Source organism: Pocillopora verrucosa, chromosome 6, assembly GCF_036669915.1.
Source record: "Pocillopora verrucosa isolate sample1 chromosome 6, ASM3666991v2, whole genome shotgun sequence".
Classification (NCBI taxonomy): domain Eukaryota; kingdom Metazoa; phylum Cnidaria; class Anthozoa; order Scleractinia; family Pocilloporidae; genus Pocillopora; species Pocillopora verrucosa.
Genome location: NC_089317.1, coordinates 23,467,340 through 23,494,159, shown reverse-complemented (window position 1 = coordinate 23,494,159; position 26,820 = coordinate 23,467,340). Strand labels below are relative to the sequence as shown.

The 26,820-nt window shown below is 38.1% G+C and overlaps 3 protein-coding genes across 3 annotated transcripts; all 3 read left to right on the top strand.

The window, feature by feature from the left end:
* Positions 1-5,243: 5,243 nt before the first annotated feature.
* On the top strand, positions 5,244-10,421 carry LOC136281766 (uncharacterized). The gene is made up of 3 exons (XM_066168679.1): positions 5,244-5,952; positions 6,466-6,702; positions 9,205-10,421. Exons 1-3 carry the CDS (start codon positions 5,631-5,633, stop codon positions 9,576-9,578), a joined length of 933 nt encoding a protein of 310 aa, XP_066024776.1. The 5' UTR covers positions 5,244-5,630; the 3' UTR covers positions 9,579-10,421.
* An 8,839-nt stretch (positions 10,422-19,260) lies between these two features.
* Positions 19,261-24,510, top strand: LOC136281755 (uncharacterized). The gene is made up of 4 exons (XM_066168653.1): positions 19,261-19,618; positions 21,154-21,422; positions 22,541-22,616; positions 23,220-24,510. Exons 1-4 carry the CDS (start codon positions 19,318-19,320, stop codon positions 23,576-23,578), a joined length of 1,005 nt encoding a protein of 334 aa, XP_066024750.1. The 5' UTR covers positions 19,261-19,317; the 3' UTR covers positions 23,579-24,510.
* On the top strand, positions 23,836-26,532 carry LOC136281961 (clumping factor A-like). The gene is made up of 2 exons (XM_066169000.1): positions 23,836-23,975; positions 26,043-26,532. The coding sequence occupies exons 1-2, from the start codon at positions 23,836-23,838 to the stop codon at positions 26,530-26,532; spliced, it is 630 nt and encodes a 209-aa protein (XP_066025097.1).
* Positions 26,533-26,820: the final 288 nt, after the last annotated feature.

Here is a 26,820-nt window from a genome sequence, read left to right as displayed (position 1 = left end):
TGTTATGATGAGATAAATATGCACCTTTTGATCCAGAAAATAATCATACCCTTCCCACAAAGGTTTTTTGGTTTGAACTCCCATCCTTCTTGAATTTCCTTATGAGCCCCATTCTTTCCTTTCGGAAGTTTCCATGACCTTTTATGGGGTGGGTATGGAACTAGAACTGCACAATACAGGTTATTAACAGGTTATTTTCTTGTTTATAAATTAGTTATACTGTTCATACCATGGACCAGCATAAGTCTTTTAGGAGCCACATATTTAGTTCATTTTTCTACCAGAAGTTGTCTGGAAGAGTAAAGAATGGCGACCACATGGTGTTACCCAGGTACTAAATTAAATTAATACCTCTCAAAAATAAGATCATGGAACTGGAAACTTAACCATACCATGTACCTTTTATACTGCAACACCCTCTACATACTGGTACTGCACACTGGTGCATTAGAGTTACAAAAAGACAAAATAATTACCTCTTTCAAATGCAAAAAGACAATATTAATTTCCAAGTGCTGCGCAAAAGGTTGGATCATAAGTAATAAACTTTGTTTTGAAGCAACAATTTGACACGCAATATTATAAGGCCTTTAAAAGTTACTACTGATCTAAAGTTGAACTCTTCTTGGCAAACAGTCAACTGAAATTTCATTATAACTGGAAAAAAGAACTTAAATATAAATCTCCTTTTATTGCATGATAGTGCCAATGATTTTTCTTTTAGTGCTGAAGGACAATATGCTAGAGCTTCAAACTTTACAAGAAGAGTTAACATTTTTGAAAAGGAGTTTGTCTTCATACCAGTCCGCAGAAGGTTTGTGTAAGGGCTTGTAAACTTTTAATCGAAAGGAAAAATTATTATTCACAAAGTTGTAAGCCTGGATATATATTGCCTTGAAAACTTGTAAAAACATGAAAATATGATTGTTATGGATACTTGTCTGTGCCCCTGTTCCCCCTTTTATGTTAGAAAATGGTAAGAAGATCCAACGACACATCAGATGAATGTTGTTTTTGTCATCATCGTTGTATCGGAGACTGGGTAGGGGCAAAATGCAGTGTAAATATATTTTGCAACACTTGTGACTGCAAAAACTGCAAGGTTCTTTGGTTTTTAATAAACTGGAAATTTGAATCAATTTATTTGGATTTATGTAAGTGTTTTCAATCTTGCGAGCAATGAAACTGATATATACATTGAAATGAGATAATGGTTCATGACCATAAAAGACACTTTTTAATCCTTTCTTTATTTTTTCTTTTTTGTTAGCCAACATTGGTTCTTGATTTTGGTGTTCAACCTTCCATCTTTGTCACAAGAAAGGTGAGTATACATTTTTCTGGAGTGCAAAGAACTGTTAGCAAAGAAAATTGGGAATATTCAGCAGCTACAAATTTAATTATGCCTTCTTTTCCTATCAGGGCACCAATATTTGTGATTGTGTGGAATTATGAGGGCAACTTTTGCAGCGGTCCTTCTTCTAGAGAGCAAGAAGCAGAACTCATTCGAAGGTAAGTAAATTCTTTACGTAAACTGAAGTTAAAATTCAATTAATACTTTTTTCAAAGGCTGACTAATTGTTAAATTTTTACAGTTTTCTCAAGTGTGAATGAGAAGCAAAGCATCAAAATGAAGATGTGGTAATGCCTGAATTTAATGACAGATCGATATCTCTTTATTACCCAAAGCTGAAAAAAAACATGGATGTGATCTGTAAATACCAGTAGAAATTGCATGTATTTAAAACAGAGCAGGCCATAAAAAGACCTCTAGTCTGCAAAAAGATCATAGCTCTAGCATTTTGTTAGCACTCAAACACAGATATATTTATGGTTATGGCTTGTCTTCTTTTTTAAAAGATATCTAATACACACTCCCAGTTTTAATTTTATGAAGTTCATCATATTTAACTGTTGCCTTTCTGGGTACCTCAGCAAGAAAATGGGTATGACTGTGGTGTATTCATTTTGCTGTTCTTTGAAGCCTTTTTGAAACGCAAGGTAATTTACTGTAAATTTTGAACATTATTCCATTGTTTAAAGCAGATCCCCTTTGAGTATTTTTTTTTGACACAGATAAAACACCCAGGACCTTGGTAGACAGTTTTTCCTACTGTTATCAAACCTAAATTGTCCCCTACCAGTATCCCTGTTGCATCCTTTGCTTAATATTAATACAATTTTGATAGTTCTTGCATGTTGAAGCAATGCTCTTATTCTAATGTGATATTCAACACAAAAAAAATAAGTTAAGCCTGTGTCCTTGCCATTGTTGAAGAATGATTTTTTGCACCATATTTTCCAATCCACAACGTGCTTATTACATTTACCTCTGTCAATTGATGCAATAATTATTAACTTATTAAAAGTTTAAATTATTAATGGTTACATTGACTTTTTTAGTTTCCAGTTGAGGACTTGTTATCAGGTGTAGACCTTCATTGGTACTATCAGGCATCTGCTTTACAATTGAGGAAAAGGATAACTGATATTTTGAGGAAATTGTGAAAATATGGAAATGATACTCAAAATGTTCAAATAGTAGAGCAGCTTTCTGCGCAGTAAAGGTTCCAGCTTGTATAGTGACCACCTTACAAACTACCAGGAGTTCGTAAACTAGGGTGACTGCAGGAAAGAAAAAAAAAAACAGGGAAAAATTAATTTTTAAGAGCAAATGTTACCAAAAATCAAACATTTTTAAAATTTCGTGGCAACAGCTCAAAAATCAATTTGGCCCATAATCTCATGTTAGTTAGACCTTAATGTAAAACAAAACACTGCATAGTTCATTTTGCTAAATATCGATTAGTTTTCGAGAAAATCGATAATCACTGAATTTTGTGAAAACGGCGCTTTTTCATTGCGAAATTTAGGGCAATACACGACGCCTCGCGTTACTGACCTTGCCACGAAATGTTTGGCCGATGGTAACATTTGCTCTTAAGTTCAGAAAAATTTGAAAAATGGTGTCAGCTGTAACCTTGGATAGTGTTTAATACTTTTTAATGATGAGTTGTCTTTTTTAATATGATTATTAAGCTGCAGCATTGTATAGCTATGCAGCAGAGGTTTTCCAAAAGTTTCAAAGAATGTTTTGTGATCAACCTTGCACTGGCATGCGGAGGTCAATAACTGCACATCCAGTAGTGTCAACCACTGGTTTAGTTACTCCAGGAACAACAGTGAATTGTTTTTGACTAAATTTATGACCTATGCATATGTATTTGATACAAACATGTGATGGCCAACTTACAGGCCTGTCACCAACATAAAACCCATAAATGAAGAGTGACATTGTGGGAGATTTGCTATTAATATATGGAGCTTAACTTAGCTAAGAACTAAGAAGTTGAAAATGTTGCTTTGGTAACCTGTCATGTCCAGAAGTTGGCTATAAGTTGGTGAACAGCAACTTGCATTTGCGTGGTACCATTCTAAAGCATACAACTATGATAACAAGAACAAGTTTAGTACTGAACCAAAGTGCAGGTCCTAGCTGCGGACGGGGAAGGTGGGGGGACTTAGGAGAAGCTCTTGAGCTGGGGTTTTCTTATATGGTCTAATAAATCATTAAACTTTAATAAAATGCTATTAAAAATCCACTTATCAAAACAGACAAGTCCTGGGCACCAGGGAAAGAATTGCTGTCAAACCCCCTAGCCCATGCCCTTCTCTCCCCTTGCAGCTCAACACTGTGCATTGTATAACGGGCAGCTCGGAATGTTAGGAATGCTAGGAAGGAAGTTGAAAAAGGATAATAATATCCTAGCATTTCCTAATAGTACTTACAGTTGAGGCCGCTTGCGTCCCCTCATGGTTAGCGCGATATCCTTGGGGTTTATTTAAATTTTAACCCACCTCTCGGCTCGTACTTTTTGCCTTGGTCCGCAAAGCGTACACGTGTGGCTTACGAAATTGATCTGCTTAATTAGTGTCTGGTGTCTTATTAAGCTTCCATTAAAGAGTTAATATCTGATTACGGTTAGACAGTTTTCATTATTGTTCCTCTTAATCAATAAAACAAGATAACTAGCATACAATAGTCCGGAAATGTTTATTTCCAAGATGAGGGATAGTGGCCAAACTTTGTTATGGAGGTCTTATCTTGACAGCAAAGGTTGCACATATAACCTGAGGATTTTAGGAATTAAAAAGACGTCAGCATCACCTCCCATGGTGGCCCGATAGATTCAGTCATGATTTTGTTCACGTAACGAAGTGGAAATGAGCTCTGAAGTTTGTAGGTTGAATGTCTTTTCCAAGGAGAGTGATGTGAAATTAACTCTAGGGAAGCAATTCATATGAATATTTTTGGCATTTTGTGTACAAGTACACGAAGACATAAGTTTGCAGAACAGCCGAGGCATTCGAGAAATGATTTAATCCACGCTAGAAGCCATTGGGAGCTTGATTTGGTTTGAATGTATGACTAATTTTGGACAATACATACATGTAAAGTAACACAATACTAAGCGTAGATTTCTGATGTCCCTTGGGGCACAAAGTTCTATTTTCAATTGGTTGAGAGCAAAACGTTTACCATAATTATTGTGTTTGGGTTTTGTGGGACTGTATTTTCAATAAAGAAGACAGAAAAATTTAGTTAAGGTAGATGGATATGGGGTCGCAAATGGAAGAATCCAGAGGAAAAAGATAGGTGCATAACAAGATCAGAACACAAGCAATATTTTAGCGGAGCTCGCAGAGCGTAGCCCCATAACTATACAAAATAGTAGTAACCCATCAAGCAGAAAAAATTTGGTTGTACGACATACTACAAGCGCTCTGTTCAATGTGACAAATCCAGCGGGAATAAAGATCTTGTATCATGACATTACGGGGTCTACAGGTCATGTAAGCCACACAAAAATCCTCTTTATAACTAACCTACTCCCTTTAATAGAGCCTTGTAGAACTTCTCGTAACCTATTACAGCGCTTTATTAATGGACAGTCGTGATTCATTCGCGTTGACAGCAAAGATGGTAAAATCCACGGCAGGCCCGGACCTTACAGTATCGCACAAGTTGGACATTTCGGGGAGGCAAAAGTGCTTCTGTCTCGAGTCTATGTCAAGGCCGATGGATTTCTCATTGACAGCGCTCAGTAAGTTATTAACGACATCCAAATGATAAGTTTTGCCCCAATTAAAAAGATGAAAACATATAGGATTGCTTTTCTTTGTCTTTGATTCCGGTCGCTCCACAGACATACTTGAGGTAGTGTTTCACATCCTCTAATTTTCTCGGAATTATATATGCAGGATCGTTCACCAGTTTCCAAATTTCAGAGAATAATTTGCATATTGTCATCACATGAAAATCTTATGTCACGTAAATCCCGAATTTTGTTACTATTGGTGTAAAAACCGAATAGCACAGATTTTCAACGGCGCAATTTGAAAAAATCAACTCTTACTCTTTAAAAACACTCCGGTGTCTTGATGAGCAAGTGCGAGAAGAATGCGAGTATAATTTAAGGCTTTCTCGGAAAACAGTATGTGACGTCACATGATTATGTTTTTGTATCTTTGCCTACTTCATGACAAGCGAAGGAATACCGAACGTGCAGTAGTCGTTCCCAAAGTCAAAGAAAACCATAGTTCATACGGTCACTGTCTTTAAATAAGTCATGGCTGAGCTAGAAGACGAAATTTCCTCGCTTTGCAACGAAATACTCTTGTTCAAGATTGGAACGTTCGAGAAATTCCATGATGCTATGGAAGGCGAAATGGACGGTTGCTGTGTGAATATTGTTCTCTTTGGCATGGCTGGGTCTGGGAAATCAGCTTTGATTAATACCATATTCCAGACTTTAGGATATTTGACTCCAGCTGTAACTGAAAACGCCTGGATGGAAGGAACAAAGGTTTTGGATAGATTCTTTCTTCCCGGAAACCAAATCGCGCTTGTCGACACGCGAGGATTTTTCTCGATGGATATCAGAGAAGAGGGTAGGTGTTTTTTTACCCTTGAATTGCAATGTATTCGATGCCAAGAAAGGATTGTAGGATTCACTCATCCCTGTGTTTGAGCGTTCAGGTTTTAAGCGAATTTATTTACACGTTAACATCGGCTTAGAAAAAAGAAAAATAAAGAGAGAGAGAGAGAGATAGAGAGAGAGAGCGTGACAAACGTGTCCGGCGAAAAAGTGACCACCCCTCTAACAACTAGGGCCTGGCTTTTGGTTAGGATGTTATGGTTAACCTTTTAATCCCTTTCTTATCTACCTACGTATTCTATATCGCTTATATAGCAATGAGAATCATGAGTTTTTCAAAATCTAATGCTGTCAGCAATCTTTCTTGTTGAAAAAGGGGACATTGCTTTATTTTTTAGAACTGCTTGGGTGAATTCACCCTACATCGATTCCAATACCTTATAAAACCGCAAAAAAATTATAAACTTAAAAATGATTGGACATATACCCCTTTAAATATTAACTGAAACATTTAATTCTAACACAGTCGAACTGTTCCGCATCCTGTTTGGAATTGACCGGCCGGGAGATGACTTGAGAAGAGATGATGAGAGCACTCTAAAGGCAAAAGCCGCCGGCCAGGGAGCCCACAAACTCGAGAAGCCTCCGCTAGCCGACCAAATGCACGTTGTGATTTGGGTCATAAAAGCTAATGACATCAGATTTGAAGAGGGTCGATACAGAGATATCATCAAGTATGTTCAAGACCAACTGCGGGAGGCAAGTAAGTACTCCTTGACGCCCGCTACACCATTTAAATTTAGGTGTGACGCTCAAAAGAGCCTGTCAAAAACAACCGAATGATTAAGAGATAGGTAAGGTAAAGTGATGCCTTTATTTAAAGAGGGTAATCACGTGACAATTATAATAAACTGATAAACTTGTGGCTCTCTATAGAACATAAAATCAAAATTAATATTAAAATAATTCTACACTGTCGTTATAGAAAGATAAAAATTATCAGTAGGCACAATTTAAGAAGCAAGCAAAAATAGTATTTAACTATCTTAAGTCTTATTTAGAAATCTTAACTATCTAAAAGATATTAACTTTCTAAAACAAGTTATGTGAAGTTTATATGAAATAATTCATATTTGTACTGCGGTTGTAGATGAAAGTGAAATGTGATCATCGCAGTAAATTTTCCAATTTAAGCAATTGGAAAGAAGAAGCCTGAAAAAAATCAGGACTTCAACGGGATTCGAACCCGTGACCTCCGCGATACCGGTGCGATGCTCTACCAACTGAGCTATGAAGCCACACATTGGGAGCGAGGTCAATTTATTGAGTTCATATCTTCCCGTGCAGTGAAATGATGTGAAGTTTATATGAAATAATTCATATTTGTACTGCGGTTGTAGATGAAAGTGAAATGTGATCATCGCAGTAAATTTTCCAATTTAAGCAATTGGAAAGAAGAAGCCTGAAAAAAATCAGGACTTCAACGGGATTCGAACCCGTGACCTCCGCGATACCGGTGCGATGCTCTACCAACTGAGCTATGAAGCCACACATTGGGAGCGAGGTCAATTTATTTATTATTAGTCAATGAATTGACCTCGCTCCCAATGTGTGGCTTCATAGCTCAGTTGGTAGAGCATCGCACCGGTATCGCGGAGGTCACGGGTTCGAATCCCGTTGAAGTCCTGATTTTTTTTCAGGCTTCTTCTTTCCAATTGCTTAAATTGGAAAATTTACTGCGATGATCACATTTCACTTTCAAAACAAGTTATTTTGCAGACTTGATATAAAAGGCTGCTTAACTATTTAAAAAAATATTCAAAATTTTCCATCTCTCCTTGCTTAGCGATTAAATTTGTAGACAATTTCTTTTTGAAAGTTTAACATTTTTCGATTTCTTTACGTCAAAAGACTGCTTGTCCAAATTTCTAATAGTTCGCACGCTAAAAGTGCGGCCTCATTCTGTATTTTTCTCAAAAGCAGAACAATGAAAATTTAAATTTGCAAAACGAGTGGATCAGTTATGAAACTCAGAATTTGTCTTTAATATAGAATTTATGTAATCTGGATTTGTGCCCTCTAGCCTCTTAAAGGCTATAGAACATCTATTTATGTATGCCTCGATGAAAATGAAATTCAGTTAAGTTCATTAAACAGTTCGTGTGCGTGTTGTTCTTTTGGCGTCCAACATAATGTTTTCAGCTCTCTTCTGCATCCGTAACTTGTGCCGTTGCATGAGATAAGGACTAAAATGCCTCAAAAGTTCACGTAATTTTGAGATGTCGGAAATTTTTTACCATTTCAAGTATTTTAAGTTGCATAACTATAATCAGGCGCTATAGAAATGTCCGACCTTCTGACAGACCTGTTACTGGTTGACTGATTCAAATAACTAACTGGTGGGCTGAATTCTTGACTGTCTGACTGCAAGACAGCTTGACATTTGACAGCTCACCTGTCCGACTTTCTGGCCGGCTAATTTTAGTTATCCACTTTTATCATAAAAACTATGGTTTTATACAAGGATTTCCAGCTATGAGAAAGCTGTAACAACGCTCGGTGTTTGATATCGCCAATCAGCTGCTGACATGTCACTCGCCTTTCGCGCCGCTCGGTCAGGTTGATGAATGAACGACAAAACCTTCACCGTTCTAAATCCAAGGTCGTTTGTCGGAATTTTTTCGAATTATGGCTGCTTAAACACTGAAAAATCTGTATCGCTTACAGACAGTTAAGTTTAAACTGATGAAAACAGAAAGTTACGTATTCAGTGGCTTGGCTAATGGCATTTTTCGCGGCTGAAACTGAGAAAAATCGAAAACTGGAGGATTTGCCGCAGGCAGATTTTGGCCGCGTACCTTGAAGATTTCTTATGTCTATAAGGACTAATTGAATAACTGAGAATTTTGCATATTGAAAAGTAGGCCCAATGTTTGTTTTTGTAGTGATTCAATACACTTGACGATTTTTATTCGCGGACTATCGATCCTTTGATTTCATTCATTAATTAAGTAGACTTTTCTTGTCAGTAAAGGGTTATTGTAATTATATGAAAAATAAAATAGTACATGGTTGCTTATAGTTATGAAATTTCTCTTCTCGCGATCGCGTTCAACTCGACAGCTCAATCGTTCGCTGCGCTCACTCGTAAGCTATCGAATTAAACACCCGAAGAAAATTCCATATCTACCCGCGCCCATGTATTATTCTCATTATTTATATTGAAGATGTGCTACATTTGAAATCTCTCTTCATCCTGTCGAAGCAATCACCATCTTAACTGTCATAACATTCGATGATGAAGTCCAGAGAGGGCCAAACGCCGATGAACAAAGGAAAAGATTGAAAGAGGCGGCCATTGAAGTCACTGGTAGCGACATGAGAAATGTGTTTATGATCGCCAACTCGTTACAAGAACAAGATCTTGATCCAGTTTACAAGAAACGTGTATTAAAGCTGATGAAGAAAGCATTAATGTGCGGAGAGCGTTCTATTAAGATGCGGCAAACCAAAAGGGAAAGTCCAAAAAAGGAAATCCGGCATTCAGAGTCTGGAGCCGGTGAGCTTAAGTATCCAACGCCAGTGGAGCACGAATATGAGCCTCCAACTGATGATTATAAATGCAAAAGCTTGCCGTAGGTTATTGCTAATTATCAGTAGAGCCTTATCAATTAAGTAGTTTAGGGCAAGTAAACGGGAATTGGATGAGAAAGAATTCTAATCACGAACTAGGCTCAGGGCCTATTAGGTTTGTCACTTCTCATTTTTCTTCTTTAGTACCTATTATTTTGAGCCTGAAAGGAATTTGTACTTTTTATAATTAAAGGAAATTAACTTGTATTTTATAGAACGCTTTCTTTCGATGAATACAGTAATAGGGACATGCTTGTGCATGATGTTGTCTGATAACCAAATGATCCTCTCAGTTTTTAAAAACGTACAATAACCATGCGTTACAGTTGAGTGTTAAGTAAACGAAATCGGCTGTTAAACCCGAGGTCAGATTTGGCCTCATCATAAATGTATACTTCATTATTTTGAAAAGAATTAACTCTACATTCGCATCTGTTCTCATCTAACGTATTTGGTTGTGGCTTGAAATACTACCTCGCAAATATATTCCCTGCGGTTTTTATCCCTTTCCTTATCATTTCCGACGGACAAAGACTAGGGAAAGTATAGACAACGACACTGTTTATCGATCAGTGACAATGATCACTGCCGAGCATGTTCTAAATCCTAGATGCGTTTTTTGTTCATTTTGACTTATCACTAGCTGAAGTGACACCGACATTTTTCCAAATATTTTTAGCACAAATTCTTTATTTGTTTGTCATATATTATGTAACAGAAACATCATGAAAGGAGCGGACTAAGGAAGATATGTTTGTTCATCGAGGTTATGGTGAACTGATGTTCAAACGTATGTCTTAGGAGTTAATATCAATTATAGAGTTAAACTATTAATTGAAGATCGCTATGCCACGGCTTACGATAATAAATGACAGCTTGAATCTACCGTTCATATAGAATCTTAAGACAAACGTTTGGATCTTAATTTATCATTACGTGGAGCAGACCCCTTCTAAATGAAACAAAAATACGAAAGTGGCAGCAGTTTTGATATCCGAACATGTTCGAAGTAGCCTCCAAAATCTACGATGTTCAAGTGGACATATCACTTATTTTATAATCTTTTCTAGACAGATATGGGACGAAACTGAAGCCTTAATGTATAAAACAACGAAAGGCACTTTTATTCAATGATTTGAATAAAAACGAAGGAGAGTTCCCCCCACGTCATAGTCTCACCCCAGTCACATTAAACGCTTTAGAAAGTGTTGTACTCTTTATAAAAGTTGGATACGACATGCAGATAGACTCCACAATAGATTTTTTTCTAAGAATTATCGTTCACAGCAACCCGGTAACGTGCTTTTCCAGTTTCTCTATGTTAATATATCAGTAATTCTACGTTGGGAGCAGACTTTCATTTATTGGATAAGCTGTCCTCTATCTCTTTAGGAAGCGTCCATTCTCCAGACCTCTTTTTTACCTCGTAATATGAAATCGTACCATAGCGAAGTCGGGTCTTCAAAACCAGCGTTGATTCTTCGACATGCTTTGGTAGTGTGCGGCGATCTGCAGATCCTTTTGGCGAACCCTCAAGAAGAGATTGTGATGGATGTAACGGCGCATTACGCCTGGGAAATTGCTCTTGACGGGAAAAGGTTTCCCTCCACCAAAGAATACAAGCCTTCTCTCCGACAGTTTTAGTAATCTTATTTGTAATGGTGTCTTCGTGAATCGGACGATTATCAAAGCAGATGATAATGATGACTTTTTGTCTGGAGCAAAAAAAGTATCCAGGTTGAGAATGATCGAAACCTTTAGGAACAATTGCAAAGCAGAGAAAAAAGCGGCGTTTGTCATCGGCAAGGTGCCAATTTTCATCTTTAGTTTACCTCGCCGATTTTTTTGAGGCCGGAAAACCCTACCGTCAATAAAAACAGCAATGTATGCATACATGAAATACAGAGTTCTACTAAATTGCAGAAAAGCTTTATAGCCAAGGGTAACCGAAAATTCTTGCTGCATTTTCAAAATTATAACAAATGAGGTAGTATGAAACAGAGGTCTTTTTCGCTTTGTTCTCCGAAATTCATATAGACTACTAGCCCTGCTTCCTTGAGTCCCCGACTTCAAAGTTCAGAATTTGTTCATGCTTAGCGTTCGTATATCGAGTTTTGGATGCACGCGGAAAGTTTGGAGAGCACGAAAAATTCGTAAGAGTAGCTCGAGGCGCAGTCGAGAGCAACTCCACCTTTTTTTGTCCATAACTCGATATACGCACAGCTAAAAGCATGAGCAAATTCTTTTATAACAGAGCGACAACAAGTTGGGAGCGACAAGCAACTTGCGAGTTTTTTTCGGCTTTATTTTTGTTGCTTGTTGGATTAGGACCTAAAAGGTCAATGCCGATAGAAAAATTAGGCAGTCCTTCGCTGGTTTCTTCCATATTTCAAAGAGAAGGAAAACTGCATTGCAGCTTAAAAGGAGGAGACTCTGAAGCCAGGTAAAAAAATTCTCACGTCATCTTATTTACGCATGGGCGTGCGTAAATAAAGATTTTGTTCATAGCGGCTCAATAGGACCTATATAGCGCAAGCACGCGCGCTTTGTTATAAATATACTTTTACCATGTTAACTCTGGCGTATAGCAGCAGGTCTTCCTCTATCCAAAAAAAAAAGATGAAACGAGACCTCATGGAATATATTGAATGTCATTTTAAAGCATTTTTTAATCTCGCAGGGCTGACGGAGAGATGTAGAACCTTTCCAGAGAATTCATCAGCGAACAGGTTCGCAAAAAGTAGTATTTTGCCGGCATCAGACCAATGCCGGCCAAATACTTCTAAGCTCGTCCAAGTCCTATTTTCAACTACTCGTTTCAGTAATGTTCTTCGCTGCGAGGGTCTTAATTTCGTTTCTTCACCGCAGTGCAAATATATGAATTTCATATATCTAAAATCAACATTCATCACTTGGACGGTTTATTTGGACCCAACACATTGCCCAACTCCCAGTTGGCTTGTTAGATCAGTTGGTAGAGCGTTGCACAGGTATCGCAGAGGTCATTTTTTCAAATCCCGTACGGGCCTGAATTTTTTTCCAGGTCTTATTTTCAACTACTCGTTTCAGTAGTGTTCTTAGCTGCGAGGATCTCTCAATTTCGAAATAGAAAGGTATTTGGCACCACCATACCTTATCATCCTACCCTGGAACGGCTAGTGACGGGGTAACCTGGGATTCAGAGATAAGCTTTGGTTCTGGTGGATACTGAAACTTCTTCTCTTTCTTGTTTGGATCAAAAAAGTGTAGAAGTGCCTCCCCATGGATCGTTTGGTGCTATGAGTTCCAAGACAAAATAAAACGTTTTCTTCCATCAAGGTACTCGTCATCAAACTGCGTAGCCACTTTTCTTCGTGCCCAGCGTGAGATCACAGACTGTTCCTGTTCAGTTTGGTCTTTGTAATATGTGTCCCCAGCGATGACTATTAACACTTTGTCTCCTGTATAATCAGACAACCATTATTACTAAATAATAATGATAATAATAATAATAATAACGATAGTGTTATAAAAGATACTATGATTGTGTATAATATTGACGATGACAATAACGATAACAATGACAGAGGTAACGGCATAGGTAGACGCAGTCGAAAGTGACAGGGACAGGAACAGTGACGGAGACTGTCACAGTCAATGGCAATGACAGGGACTGTAATAGGAACAATGAAAGTGATAAAAACTGCCAAAGACATAATAAAGCAGAAAATGATAAAAGGGATAATGACAGCATCAGAAACTGTGAAAAAGACAAAGATACTGACAGAGATTGTGACCGAGACAAAGACAGGGACAGTGATAGTGACAGTGATAGAGACAATGAAAGTAACAGAGATTGTGACAAAGACAATGACAATAAAGGAAATTATGGGAAAGACAATGGCAGTAGCAGAGATTGTGACAGAGACAATGACAGTGACAGTTATTTTGACGGAGACAATGATAGTGACAGAGACAATGACAGTAACAGAGATTGTGACAGAGACAATAACAGTGACAGAGATTGTGAGAGAGACGATGACAGTGACAGGGATTGTGACAGAGACAATAACAGTAAGAGAGATTGTGAGAGAGACGATGACAGTGACAGAGATTGTGATAGAGACAGTGATAGTGACAGAAATTGTGACGTAGATACTGACAGTAACAGAGATTGTAAGAAAGACGATGACACTGACAGAGATCGTGACAGAGACAATGACAGTGACGGTTATTCTGATCGAGACAATGATGGTGACAGAGACTGTGACCGAGACAATGACAGTAACAGAGATTGTGACAAAATGAAAATAATGACAGTGATAGAGATTGAGAGAAAATGATAGTCATAGAGATTGCGACAAAGACAATGACAATATAGGAAATTATGAGAGACAATCGCAGTGACAGTTTCAGTGACATAGACAATGACAGTAAAGGGATTGTGACAAAGCCAATAACAGTGACGGAGATTATGACAGAGACAATGACAGTGACAGAGATTGTGACAGAGACAGTGACAGTGAGAGATTTTGACAGAGACAATGACAGTGACAGAGATTGTGACGGAAACGATGACAATGACAGATTGTAAGAGACAATGACAATGGCAGAAATTATGACAGAGACAACGACAGTAACGGAGATTGTAAGAGAGACAATTACAGTGACAGAAATTATGACAGAGACAATGACAGTAACAGAGATTGTGACAGAGACAATGACAGTAACAGAGATATTGACAGAGAAAATGACAGTGACAGAGATTGAACAGGGACAAGGACAGTGACAGAGATATTGACAGAAACAATGATAGTGACAGAGATTGTGACAGAGGAAATGACAGTGACTGATATTGTGACAGAGGCAATGATAGTGACGGACATTGTGACAGATACAATGACAATGACAGAAATTGTAACAAAGACAATGATAGTGACAGATATTTTGACAGAGGCAATGACAGTGACAGGAATTGTGACAGAGACAATGACAGTGACAGAGATTGTGACAGAAAAAATAGCAGTGAAAATGGCAAGGAAGATGACTGAGACAGTAACATGATAATGTCAGAAGCAATGACTGGGAGAGTGACAAAGACAAAAACTGTCAGTGACAGTGACTATAGTGACAGTGTCAGTGGCAGTGACAGGAGTAGTGACAAAAGATTAAAGTGACATTAATGGTGACAATGGAAGTGACAGTAAAAGTAATAGTGACGTTGACAATGATCTTAATGATGAAAAGGAAAAAATATAATAATGTGAGAGTCATGACTTTAGCGACTTTGGGCTCGAAAATACCTCTGTTAAAATTGCTAAGGGCACCCTTCGTTTGATTTTGCGCTTGAACTTGTCAAAATGCTGTCATCTGCTGTGTAATTCCTAATTTTGTCGAGACTCTTAATGCTTCATTTACCCAGTTCACCAGAAAAACCCGTAAATACAACATTCAAACCCATAATTTGCAGCAAACCAAGCATCGCCCGACTTGTTAGTCTGAGCGGCGGGACTTTGTTGGGGCTTATTATCGAAAGTGAAAGTCGCTGAATGATGATAAAACCATACAGAAAACCCGACTGGTAAAAGCTTTCATCGATACTTCTTAAAAAAGTGCTAATTCAGACCCAACTTACTCTTTTATGCTTGTTGTGTTACACCGGAACGAGTTTAGTTATGAAAGTGCAACTTTTCAAACGCATCCGCCCTCGGAATACTCACCCGTGGCTCCTGACAATGAGGAGAACTTCCTCCAAACACATGGAGCCGCTATGGGTACCAAAATGGCAGTGTCATTTGTTAATATTTTCATGGCAGAGACTGCCATGACCGGACTTTGTATTTTTCGAGAAAAAAATACCTTTTCATAAAATCGGTGGTAAAATACAGCGGTTTCTTTCGTTCGTGAAACTCATCCCTGCCGAACTTTTAAACGAGCAACTTTTCAATCAAGAAGTAAAGCCACTCTCAGTTGAACCGTCACCTTTGTAAAGGTGTAATATGATACATTTTGTCTGGTACTTTATGGAAACAAAGTATTGATCGTCATTGGTGGCACTAAAGCACTATCTCGACCGTAGTAAGAAAAAGCAGAAGTTCCAGTATGTGCCAAAACCAAAACCAAAACCAACATCAACACTAGACCAGGTATGGCTCATGTTTATGTTTTTGTCAGGGGAATTAAAGTCATATATGAAATACGCGAACAAATATTTGGGCTTTTTGCCAAGTAACAAAGCCGTATGCTTGTATCTGGAGATTTAGCAGTGAACGTTATTTTATATTTGCGAACTTGAGCAGACAACTCCTTTCAACTACTCTTCCACCGCTCAATTAGGTAACTGGAAGTGAAAGATTCCTTAGCTCATTAGTTATTCCCATCTCAAGGTGCATGCACTGGTACTGTGGCAATGAGCGACCCACCAGAACTACCAGACATGAGTCCTTCCCTTTTTTCATGTTCAAATGAACATTAATTTCATGTGGACCGATGAATAGGCAGTATTATTGTGCTTTCCTTTATCTGTCAGTGACAGTTTCGCCTATTGAAATTTAGGACAGGGTATGAGGGTAGGACTTAAACTGGAATTTTCGTTCACCAAACTTCAGACTTCCTGATTTCCTGACTATTTAAATCTCCTATTTTTAGAATACTTCGCACATTATTTCTTTTCTTTTTGTTAACATTTTGTCGTTTTCTTTCTTATCTATTTACGGTCTTGACTACTGTTTTATATATATATATATATATATGTAGTAGGAATTTGAAGATGATAAGGAGTTTCGACGAAGAAGAGGAAGTGGTAAGTTCAAAGTATTCCCGATAGAATCCAATTCTAAATACGAAATTTCGTTCGTATGGATTGGCCCTCAGTTCAAAGGTAATCTTGCTATTAAAGCTCACTAAATGAATAACAATATTCTCTGTAACTGGCACGGGGATGTTAGTTTCTTTCATAAATTTCTTCTCAGAGCCTTTAATTTCCTCGCCAAGCTTTACTATGACTGAAGAAGGCCTTGAGCCCCTAAAGATGCTAGGTTACGAAACAAGTTCATTGTACAGATAAAATTCATATCCTTCTATCGCATTTTTCATAAAATAGTTGGTACTTGAAGGCGTTTGCAATACTTTTGCTTCTGTGACACACCTTTCCGTCTCAGAATATAAACATTAAGTTAATGCTCGTTTTTCATTTGTCAAGATTTGTCGTCAAGAGAAAAACAAATCTTTTCACATTCCGTTTGCTGAGCTTCTTGTTTGGATCCCAGTCAACACTTTCAAATCTCAAGTAATACTAAAATTGAAATCCTATAAACAATCCGTAAGCACCTCTCAACACTCTAAGACTTCTAACCCATAAATCATAGATCTCATGGCTTTTCCCCGAGTCCCGAGTCTATAAGGCCCAAGTCGTGAGTCCTTGGCTTTAATGGTTTGAAAGCCTTAGACTCTTTAGCCCTTACTTCGCTTTCCAAAACCCAAAATCCTCATGCTAGCTGATGCCTCTTCTTAATTTTTGTCAACGAATTTATTCAACCAAACTATAAAGCCCACACAGGGAAAACCTCTCTATCCCACACCATGCTATCTTGAGGGTACCGTTCTGCTGGATACTGACATACATTTACCCAAGAGGCGATTCTTTTTGGAAACGCGGGCTCGAGCCTTAGTCTGTTTATTGTGTTGTGTCCTTAGTAGGACACTTTACTCTTCCAGTGCATCAATACGCATAGTAGGTTAATTGATTTTCTGCGAATCTGTCAGGGACAGAAACCGTTCGTAATGCTGGAAGATAATCTGTGATGCACTGACCTTCTGCTCATGCGGAAGTAATAGTACTCCTTGCTGTTTTCAAGGCAAGGAAACAAACCGACATAAGCTCTTTAACTTTTCGGTTTATGAGGTTAATCCTGTGGCAAACCTTTCGCAATATTTCTACGCACCTTTCATATGTGATTGCCGGAGTAGTCAGTGCAATTTTTTTCAATCATTATCTTTTGTCCTGCCTGAATATGATACGTATATGCTTAATTAAAAAATAGGTTTTGCACTCGTTTAGTTAGAGTGGACAAGTCACATAGCGGTAACGAACAGCGTGTGTTTTCAAGTTTTATCGCTTGCGCTGGTATTTACGATCAATGTCAGCCGCCATTAATGTTGACCATCTAGGTCGTGTTAGTGTAAGTATTGCCTTTATGATGTTTTTTTTTATACTATAATCTTTAATGAGGATGCCAGCGTCACAAAAGTGGTTTACAGGAGGGTCCTCTTAAATTAAATACTAATACAAAGATAAATTACAAATAAAAAACAAATAACTAAAACTAAATCTAAGAACTAATTAAAAATACTAATCACAAAGTATTAACTAAGAGTAATACTAGTAAGGTAAATTAAAATTCAAAATTAAATTTAGACAGGCCACGTTTGAAGGCAGGCAGTGAGTTTGCATTTCTTAGTGAGATGTCTAAACCATTCCATACATCTGCGCTAAAGTTAACTGACGACCAATGACCCCATCTTCTTGTGGCACTGGATTTTCGAACGTCATTTCTCGATCTTGTATTGTAACTATGAAAGTCCCGATTAAATGTGACAGGAATAGTATTACATGAATGGTTGTTAATTAATTTGTACATAAAGATGGCATGGTGTTCTTTTCTACGACGCAGTAATGGTTTCCAGCCAAGTCTCTTTAGGGCCTCAGTTGCGGAAAAATAAACAGGTAAGTCTAAAATGAGGCGAGCGGCCTTATTCTGCAACACTTGCAGCTCAGACATTAAGGACGCATTTCCGCGATCTCCCCAGATGATATCCCCATAGTCAAAAATAGGTAAAATGAAACTATTGAAAAACATAATTCTAGCGTTGAGGGGGAGGCAAGATTTAATACGCCTTAAAAGACCTAACTTTCTACTGACCTTACTACGAATATAATCAATGTGGTCAGTCCAGGAGAAGTGGTTATTAATCACAATGCCTAGGTAAGTAAAAGAATCTACGTTATCGAGAGGGGTATCATCAGCCGAAATAAGTATGGACTCAACTTTGTTCAAGCGGGAACTACTACCGATAAGCAAAAATTTGGATTTTTGAACATTCAGAGTCAGTTGGTTTAATGATTGTAAAGTGTCATTGGGAATGATAATTAGATTCTACACCGATCTTGTTTAGGGTCTGAATATTTTCTCCATTTTATGTCACGCAGCCTTTTCTGGGGGTGGAGGGGGTGGGTGTTTGGGTACTCGGAGGTTTTCTTATAATCGGAATTACGGCAAGACCGGGGCTTCGAGGATTCCACCGCGCAAGAACCATCCAGTCATTGTTATTAAGACAATTCACTTTCCTTTGACTTAGTTGAACTCCATGTCGTAACTTCTTTAAAAGAAACCCGTATTCGCCATAATTATGATGTCTCGTCATGTCGATTGTTTCAATAGAAACCAATCTATAATTGAAAATAATGTCTCTCTAGGATAACATTTCTGGGAATTTAGTTCCAGAAGCTCTGGCTACAACCATATCATTTCTCAAATCAGCTTCTTTTTCCAGAGACAAAAAGCGAGGAACAACACTTAAGTGCAGGTTAAGTTCTTTGAAAAAAGGAAGTAATTATCAGATAGAGTCTATTGCGTGACGAATTGAATTTCCGGGAAAGACGAATGGACTTTTGACTATATATGGTCTTCATGTTTCATTGAACGAAGTTTTGTGCTAGGCAAGCGAAACTTATTCGTCGAAAGTTCTCTGATAGAACTGTAGTAATATGGCGAGCCCAGTGAGGGAAATGAAGTTTCACCTTTTCAACTGCGACAACACATATAGTTTGGACTCAGTAGAAACATTGTTGCTCAAAATGGCAGACGATCTTAACCTCAGAATATTGGTGAATAGGCTAAATTTTCGCCTTCCTGAAATGTCGGATGTGTGTGAAAACATCATTCCTCAGCTACAGATGGATTATGCCGTCCTTGTTGTCCATGCACATGAATCCCGTCTCTCTATCAACGAGGACAACGCTGGTATTGGCTACGCGAAGATCTACAGAGCTTTGCTGCGAGCGACTGGTAGGTCGTCTGTAAACGTTGAAATTATTGTTTGGTGACTTATCGATGTTTGCTTGGGGTGAATTTTTTAAGGGGTTTCTTGTAAATGTGATAACGAAAGTAAAATATCGGGGTTCAAGAGGAAGTATAGATATCAAAGACATTTGTTCAAGCCCTGTAGTTCCGTGCTCTCATCTAATCCTGTCGGCTATGGGGGAAAGGAGAAAAGAGTAAAAGTAAATCCGTCGTTACTGATGTTAATAATGCGAGTAATGCTTAATAACCATGCAAACGATCTGATAACGGTTCATCATTTAGTTCGTCGTGAACAATATTCTCGAGATCCATGTTTACTCAAACTTACAGAGACATTCTAAATGCATGGCCTACTAAGCTGAGTAAACCATGTTGAAAATGCTCCAAAATACAACAGTTTTAATTCTATTGCGAGTCTCTGACCTTTTATGTCGTATGATTCTTGCGAGGAACATTACTCATGTTCGTTTTTCCACTCTAAATTATTTTCATTGACTAAAATGCGTTCGGTTGAAGCCAAACGTAATGAACTTTCTATTGGGATTTGTAATATGTCCACATATAACTCTTTATTTCTCGAGCATGATATAAATGTCTAACTCGATGGTTTAGCACGAAAACAACAGGGAAAGAAACCATGAAAGAGTTCTTTGTGATCAACAAAACGATATGTCACGCTTAAAAATTCGTTTCTGTCAAGGTGAAGCCTAGTTCAGTGCGGCCATTTTGTTGCTCCGTATTTTTGCCCTGTTCTACAGTGTAATACTGTGGCATATTTTAAGTGTTCTCCCGATCGTATTTAACAAAACTACATAGAAGTGGAAAAATTTTATTTACGAATTATAAACATTTTGCTTGAACCGCCCGCAATTTACATTTTAAGTCACTGTGCAAATAATCTATCTGATCCCCTTATTTAGTCGTGTCCCTGCCAACATTAACATCGCCGAAAAAAATAAGGAAATTTTCCCAGGCTCTGATTAATGGAGATTCTGACAACAATCAAAGATTAGAACTAAGAAATCAGAAATTTCCTGAAATATATAAATATGGACGTACGTAACAGACATTTACAGCGGGGCAAGAAACAAAACTAAACTACTTAAGCTATATTTTGAATAATATTTCACTTGTTCAAATTTTTTTTATTCATCTTGGAGGTAACCGTGACTCCAGGCAGCCTCTAAAATTCCTTTTAAATTGTCCAAAACAGTAACTGAAAATAAAAAAAACTATTTCTTATGGATTGAGGCAGAAAGGAACACAGAACAAAATGAAAAATGAACAACTTTTCAACGAAGCAACTGATAAAAACGATTATCAAATGAACCGTACCTCGTGCAAGATAATAATAATAGTAAGATAATTAAGACGAAAAAAAGTTTTTATTTCACGAAAGAAACAGGGGGTCACATTTTTAGTTGTGAAAAGCTCTTGACTCAGTCAAAACTACTTTCGGTGCAGAATAAGTATTATTTATTTAGAAGTGTAATGAGTAACAATGTGTCTTCTACTTTAAGGAGATAAAGTCTTGATCGTCATCGGTGGCGATGATGAATACAGAGAAGACGAGGCAGAACAGGTTGTCATGTCATGCTGGGCACGAAGGAAAGTGGCGTCACAGTTTTATGAGGAGTATCTCGATGGAAGAAAAAGCTTCATTTTTTCTTGGAATAAAGGGCACAGAGAAATACACGAGAAGGCACTCGAGCACTACCTCGACCCTAGTAAGAAAGAGCAGAAGTTCCAGTATGTGCCAAAACCAAAACAAAAACTAACACCAGACGAGGTATGGCTTATGTTTATTTTCCACATTTGAAATCTGCTGTATTCCATTGATGAAATACGCGAACAAATATTTTTACTTTTTTGCCGAGGAGCACGTACTTGTATCTGGAGATTTGGCTGTGAACTTTATTTTATAGTTGTAACATCGAGCAGACAACTCCTTTCAACGACTTTTCCACCGTCAAATTTGGTAACTGGAAATGAAAGACTCCAAAGCTTATTAGTTCTTCCTATATCGAGGTGCATGCACTAGTACTGTGGCAATGAGTGACCCACATCCTCGAACCACCAGATTTATTTTATTTTACTTTTTTTTCATGGTATTGTATTAACAGCATTACGGTTTTATCATTATCATTATTATTTCTATTATTTTCTTTATTGTAATGGTGTAGTTTGATCCGTTCCGGGTGAGTGTAGTCCTGAGGAGGACTGTTGTCGGTAGTGGTGACTGACGTTTCGACAACCTGAGCGGAAGTCATCATCAGAGTCAAGTGAATAGTTGTTCTAAGTCTGGTTTGTACAAACTGATTAGTCAGTTTTGCCGTGATGTTATTGGCTGTAAGGCTCAAGTAGAGTAAGTCGGTCGTTATTGGTCGGTCTCGGTCTGTAAGTGAAGTTAGGTCGTTCTGTTCAGTTCGTTTGTAGTATTAATGTTGTGAATGAGTCGTTTGTATGGTGCAAGTAGTGGTTGACGCCTGTTGAGGGGTGTCTGTTCTCAGTTGGTAAACCAGCTTTACAGAGACAGTCGTTGAAAGCAGTTGGTGCTGTAGGTTGGGCATTGCATAGACGATATTGATGTCAGAAGAATCTTCCTTGCCCTTTAGGACCGCAATCGTGTTTCTCTTACTCTTGACTGCGATTTCTTACATGCATGTCGCTAACTGACAGGTATGAAAATATTACATCGAATGGGTGGGGGCTATTATAACTATTCATAAAGAGCGGTGTTGTAGTTTGGTACATTAAACAAGGATGTACAAGCACAGTTTACTGATTAAAATTTGTGGCTGATTGTGATGTTACAATTTCAAGTCTACTTACAAAGGCAAAGTTCCAGAAAATAAAGAGGGGGGCTTATCCTTAAAATATTCAATGGTATATCATTTCCCCTAACAGGTTATAAGAGCAAGCGCCCGTAATCTACTTGAGAGTGACGAACTGGACTTCCACGAGAGGCACAGCCATTATGGAGGTAACCTATGATTATTTGTTTTTTTACACTTTTAGTATCGAAATTTATTTGAATAAGCTTAAGTATGGCTCCATGAAACCCTGTACAATACCGTAAATGTTCTCCAGTCCATAAAGGCGTTTTATTGGTTTTCTGCAAATGACATGACATTTCCATGTGGATCTACAAGTACGTCGTCCTTTTTCCTACCTCTTACGTGCTACGCCAAGCTTAGTTGTAGCTTTTTTTTTGTTTTTCGCAGATTTGTTTTTCTTGTGCGCCCCAGATATAATCACTTCGCGCGACGTGATTATAGGGAGATATGACGCAATCCTCAATCAATCAGAGAGCACACATCTCTATAATCACAAGGCCCGGTTGTTCAAAGTGCGGATAACGCTATCCAACGGATAAATCATTTTCTAGCGGATAGACAAAATTATTTTACGCTGAACAATTTTAAACAACACAAATATTATTCCCTTGCGAACCTTTCCCTCTCTTTGACCACCTCCACTCCACAACGACCACTTCCCTCTGTCATCGGGTGGCTGTGATATTGAGGGTAGGCCTTACACAATAATTTCATAAAATAATAATTTTATCCTTTGACAACCACCTTAGGTACAGATACGGTACCTGCTATAGTAGACTACCCAGAGGGAACCCTGCTACTTGAAACGCGCATGCGTTGGGGAAAAATATGGCAGCCATCTGAAGAAGACATAGAAGTCCTTGAACGCGATTGGAAATTAGTCCGTGATGCAAAAGTGCGATTCATTGTTAGTGATTATGGTACGGTCAATCCTCACGTTACCAGAGAGAAACGAAGTTTTTGGCAAAGATTGTTGCCCTCAAATCGATCGATTGCTTTTCGGCTATGGTTTTGCTGGTTGACCATGTGCTGTTGCACAAGGGCATGTTGCTGCGATCTTTGTCGCGGTTTTCATTGCGAATGCTGTAGCAATGTATGCAACAAATAGATTCCTTGTGCGTCTGTCAGCCTGTTTAGTGATAGGTTATAGACGACGTCAGGACTAAAAGTGAAACACTCGGCTGAGCCGTAGGCTCGTTTTTCAGTTTTTGTTACCACATTTTGGCGTTTTTTTAAGTATAATTGAACAGAGACACGGCAACGCTGAAAAAAATATATATTTGATAGTGATGTTTGTCCTCCAACAGCTAAGAAAAACAAATTAAAATGCGTGCATGATTTCGCTTCTTACATAATAAGTACTTAATGACTGGCCTGAAGGGAAACAGTGACTTTTGTCTCCCTGACACCCTTCATTCTTCGAAACGAAGCCGACGGGAACATCGAGGACTGAGGGGAAACAAAGCTCACTGCTTCCCAGACATTCTCGGCTCTTCAGGCAGCTGGTATGACGGCCTATAATTTTCGCGTTAGAGAGATTCTTAAAAGAAACTAATTTTCAGCCGAAAAGTGAACCTTCGAGGGCAAGTGTGAAATTTTGAAGACAAACACGATTGGCGGACGAAGCAGCGAACCGGAAAGGAGTCTATTCATTTTTCATATCCCGAAAAACTGCTCTTTTCCCAATTTCAACTCTTGAGCTGGCTTCTGTCTGATGCATTTGTCTCTCTTCGATCAAGATAATCCAAGGAAAGGTATCACTAGCAGGCGGGGGTTATTTTGCGTGATTATTGTTTTCTAATTGCACTGGTAATATTTGTTCATTTATAATTGTTTTTAATGCTCCAGGCTTATAATGAGGTTAACGTGGCTGTCTATTAAGACATGACTGGGCTAAAAGGTAAATAATTGTGTAGCGCAAGTGTGATATCTTAGGTGTAATTATGATATTTGCCGGTAGGTTTTTTTTAATTTACTGACGCTTCTTGTAGAATAATGTAAACTGTGACCTTAATAAAGGGTTATTCTTAACTTGGAGATTTAAAAAGGAACTTTTCACTTCAGCTTTTCTTGCGTGTTTTTCTTTTCTTAATGAACGAACGATCATGAACACATACGTTCCTGCAGTATTGGGCTCCTTTTACTCCACATGTAGCCTCCATTCAATTTACCATCCGTTAGTGGATCACTTGATAAAATGAAACAACTAACAATAAGGATCAAGAAGGGGTAAGAATTTGAGACATGTTCTGATCAGAATTCATTTCCATCAAGGTAATCAATTTTCCTTTGACGAGGAAATCATCCATGTAGTACTTTTTTCAAAATAAGGCTTTCTACAGAAGAAAACATGAGCCGTATTAGCCATAATTATAATGTCCCGTGATGTCTAAGCTTTTAATATAGACCAATCTATGAAATAGTTTCTTTCTAGAATAACATTTTCTGGTAATTAGTTTCAGAAGAAATGTCTACTTTCAAACATTTTTGGGAACTGTAAACTACGCAGACGTATTCTGGATTTGACCCTTTGCTTCCAGCCACCAGCTAATCATTTCTAAAATCAGCTCACTTTACCAAAGACTAAAACCGAGGGGGAACACTACAATGCGAGTTAGGTTCTAAAAAAAATCGGAAGTAATATTTAAGTAGAGTGATAGTACTGCGTGACGAATTAAATTTCAGAGAAAGACAACTGAACTTTACACAAAGCCAAATGGTCGCCAAACTGCGGTAAACGAAGTTTTGTGGCTACCAATCGATTCATATCCATTGAAAGTTCTGTGGTAGAACCGACAAAAATGGCTAGTCCAGTTAGGGTGATGAAGTTCCATCTTTTTAATTGTGATAACACGTATAGGATGGACTCAGTAGAACCTTGTTACTAAACATGGCAGACGAGTAAAGATAACGAGTAAACGTCGCAGTAAACATTGGATATTTAACTGACAAATAAAAAAGCTTTGACTTTGCTCTGTTCTCTTGTAAAGCACCCAGGAAAGGGCTAAAGCACTCAAGAAGTAGGCAAGTAGGTTCATATAGGGGCGAGATTCATATGGACGTTTTTCTTCTAGAACCTGTTCAGGAAAATTATGTAGCATTGACTCTGACAAAGAGATTTTCCCTATTTCTTGCAAATGATTATGGCTTGTGAACAAAGGGAACGTGAGGGACAGGAGCATGTTTCAATCAGCTATCAGAGCATTAAAAAGAAAGGCGTTTGGCACCACCATAGCTCCTCATTCTCTCCTGGGACGGCTACCGACAGTGTGACCTGGAGCTCTGGTCTTGGTTGATATTAAAACTTCTGTCCTTCCTTGTTTGGATCAAAGAAGTGCAGAAGCGTGAGATCACAGACTGTTCCTGTTCAGTTTGATCTTTGTAAAACGTGTCTTCAGGAAACAACCAATATTACTTAATAATATTAATAAAAGTAATAATAACAATGGTGTTATGAAACATACTATATTTGTGGATGATATTGACGACGACGAAAATGATGACAATGACAATGGTAACGGCATAGGGAAAGACAGTCAAAAGTGACAGGACGGGGACTGGTGCAATGGCAGCGACAGAAACTATGATAGAGAACATGAAACTGATAGAAACTGTCACAGAGAGAATAACAGTGACGGAAACTGTGAAAGAAACAATGACAGCAACAGAAATTGTGACAAGGATAACGACTGTGACAGATATTCTGGCGGAAACAATGACAGTAAGACAGATTGTCGGAGAGACAATTACAGTAACAGAGATTGTAAGAGAGACAGTGACAGTAACAGAGATTGTGAGAGAGACAAAGACAGTAACGGAGATTATGACAGAGACAATGACAGAACAGAGACTGTGACAAAGACAGCGACATTAACAAATTGTGAGAGAGAGAATGACAGTAACAGAGATTGTGAGAGAGGAAAGGACAGTAGCAGAGATTTTAAGAGAGACAACAATAGTGACAAAGATTGTGACAGTGAGAATCACAGTAACAGAGATTGTGACATAGACAGAGACAGTAACAGAGATTGTGACAGAGACAATGACAGTGACAGAAATTGACAGAGAAAGTAACAGTAACAAAGATTGTGACAGAGACAAAGGCAGTGGCAGAGATTGTGACACAGACAAAGACACTAACAGAAACTGTGACAGGGAAAGAAGGGAAAGAAGCCCCAGTTTGTATCAAATCATTTCTTTATCTTACTTGGTTTTCAAATGAGGAGTGCCGAATGTTAGATAAAAAAAACCGGAAGTGACGAAGAAATGAAGAAATTACTGCGTGACAATTCCGAGAAAGGCAAGTGAACTTTGTACTAATAAAATGAAAGCTATCCGTCTTTAGACGAA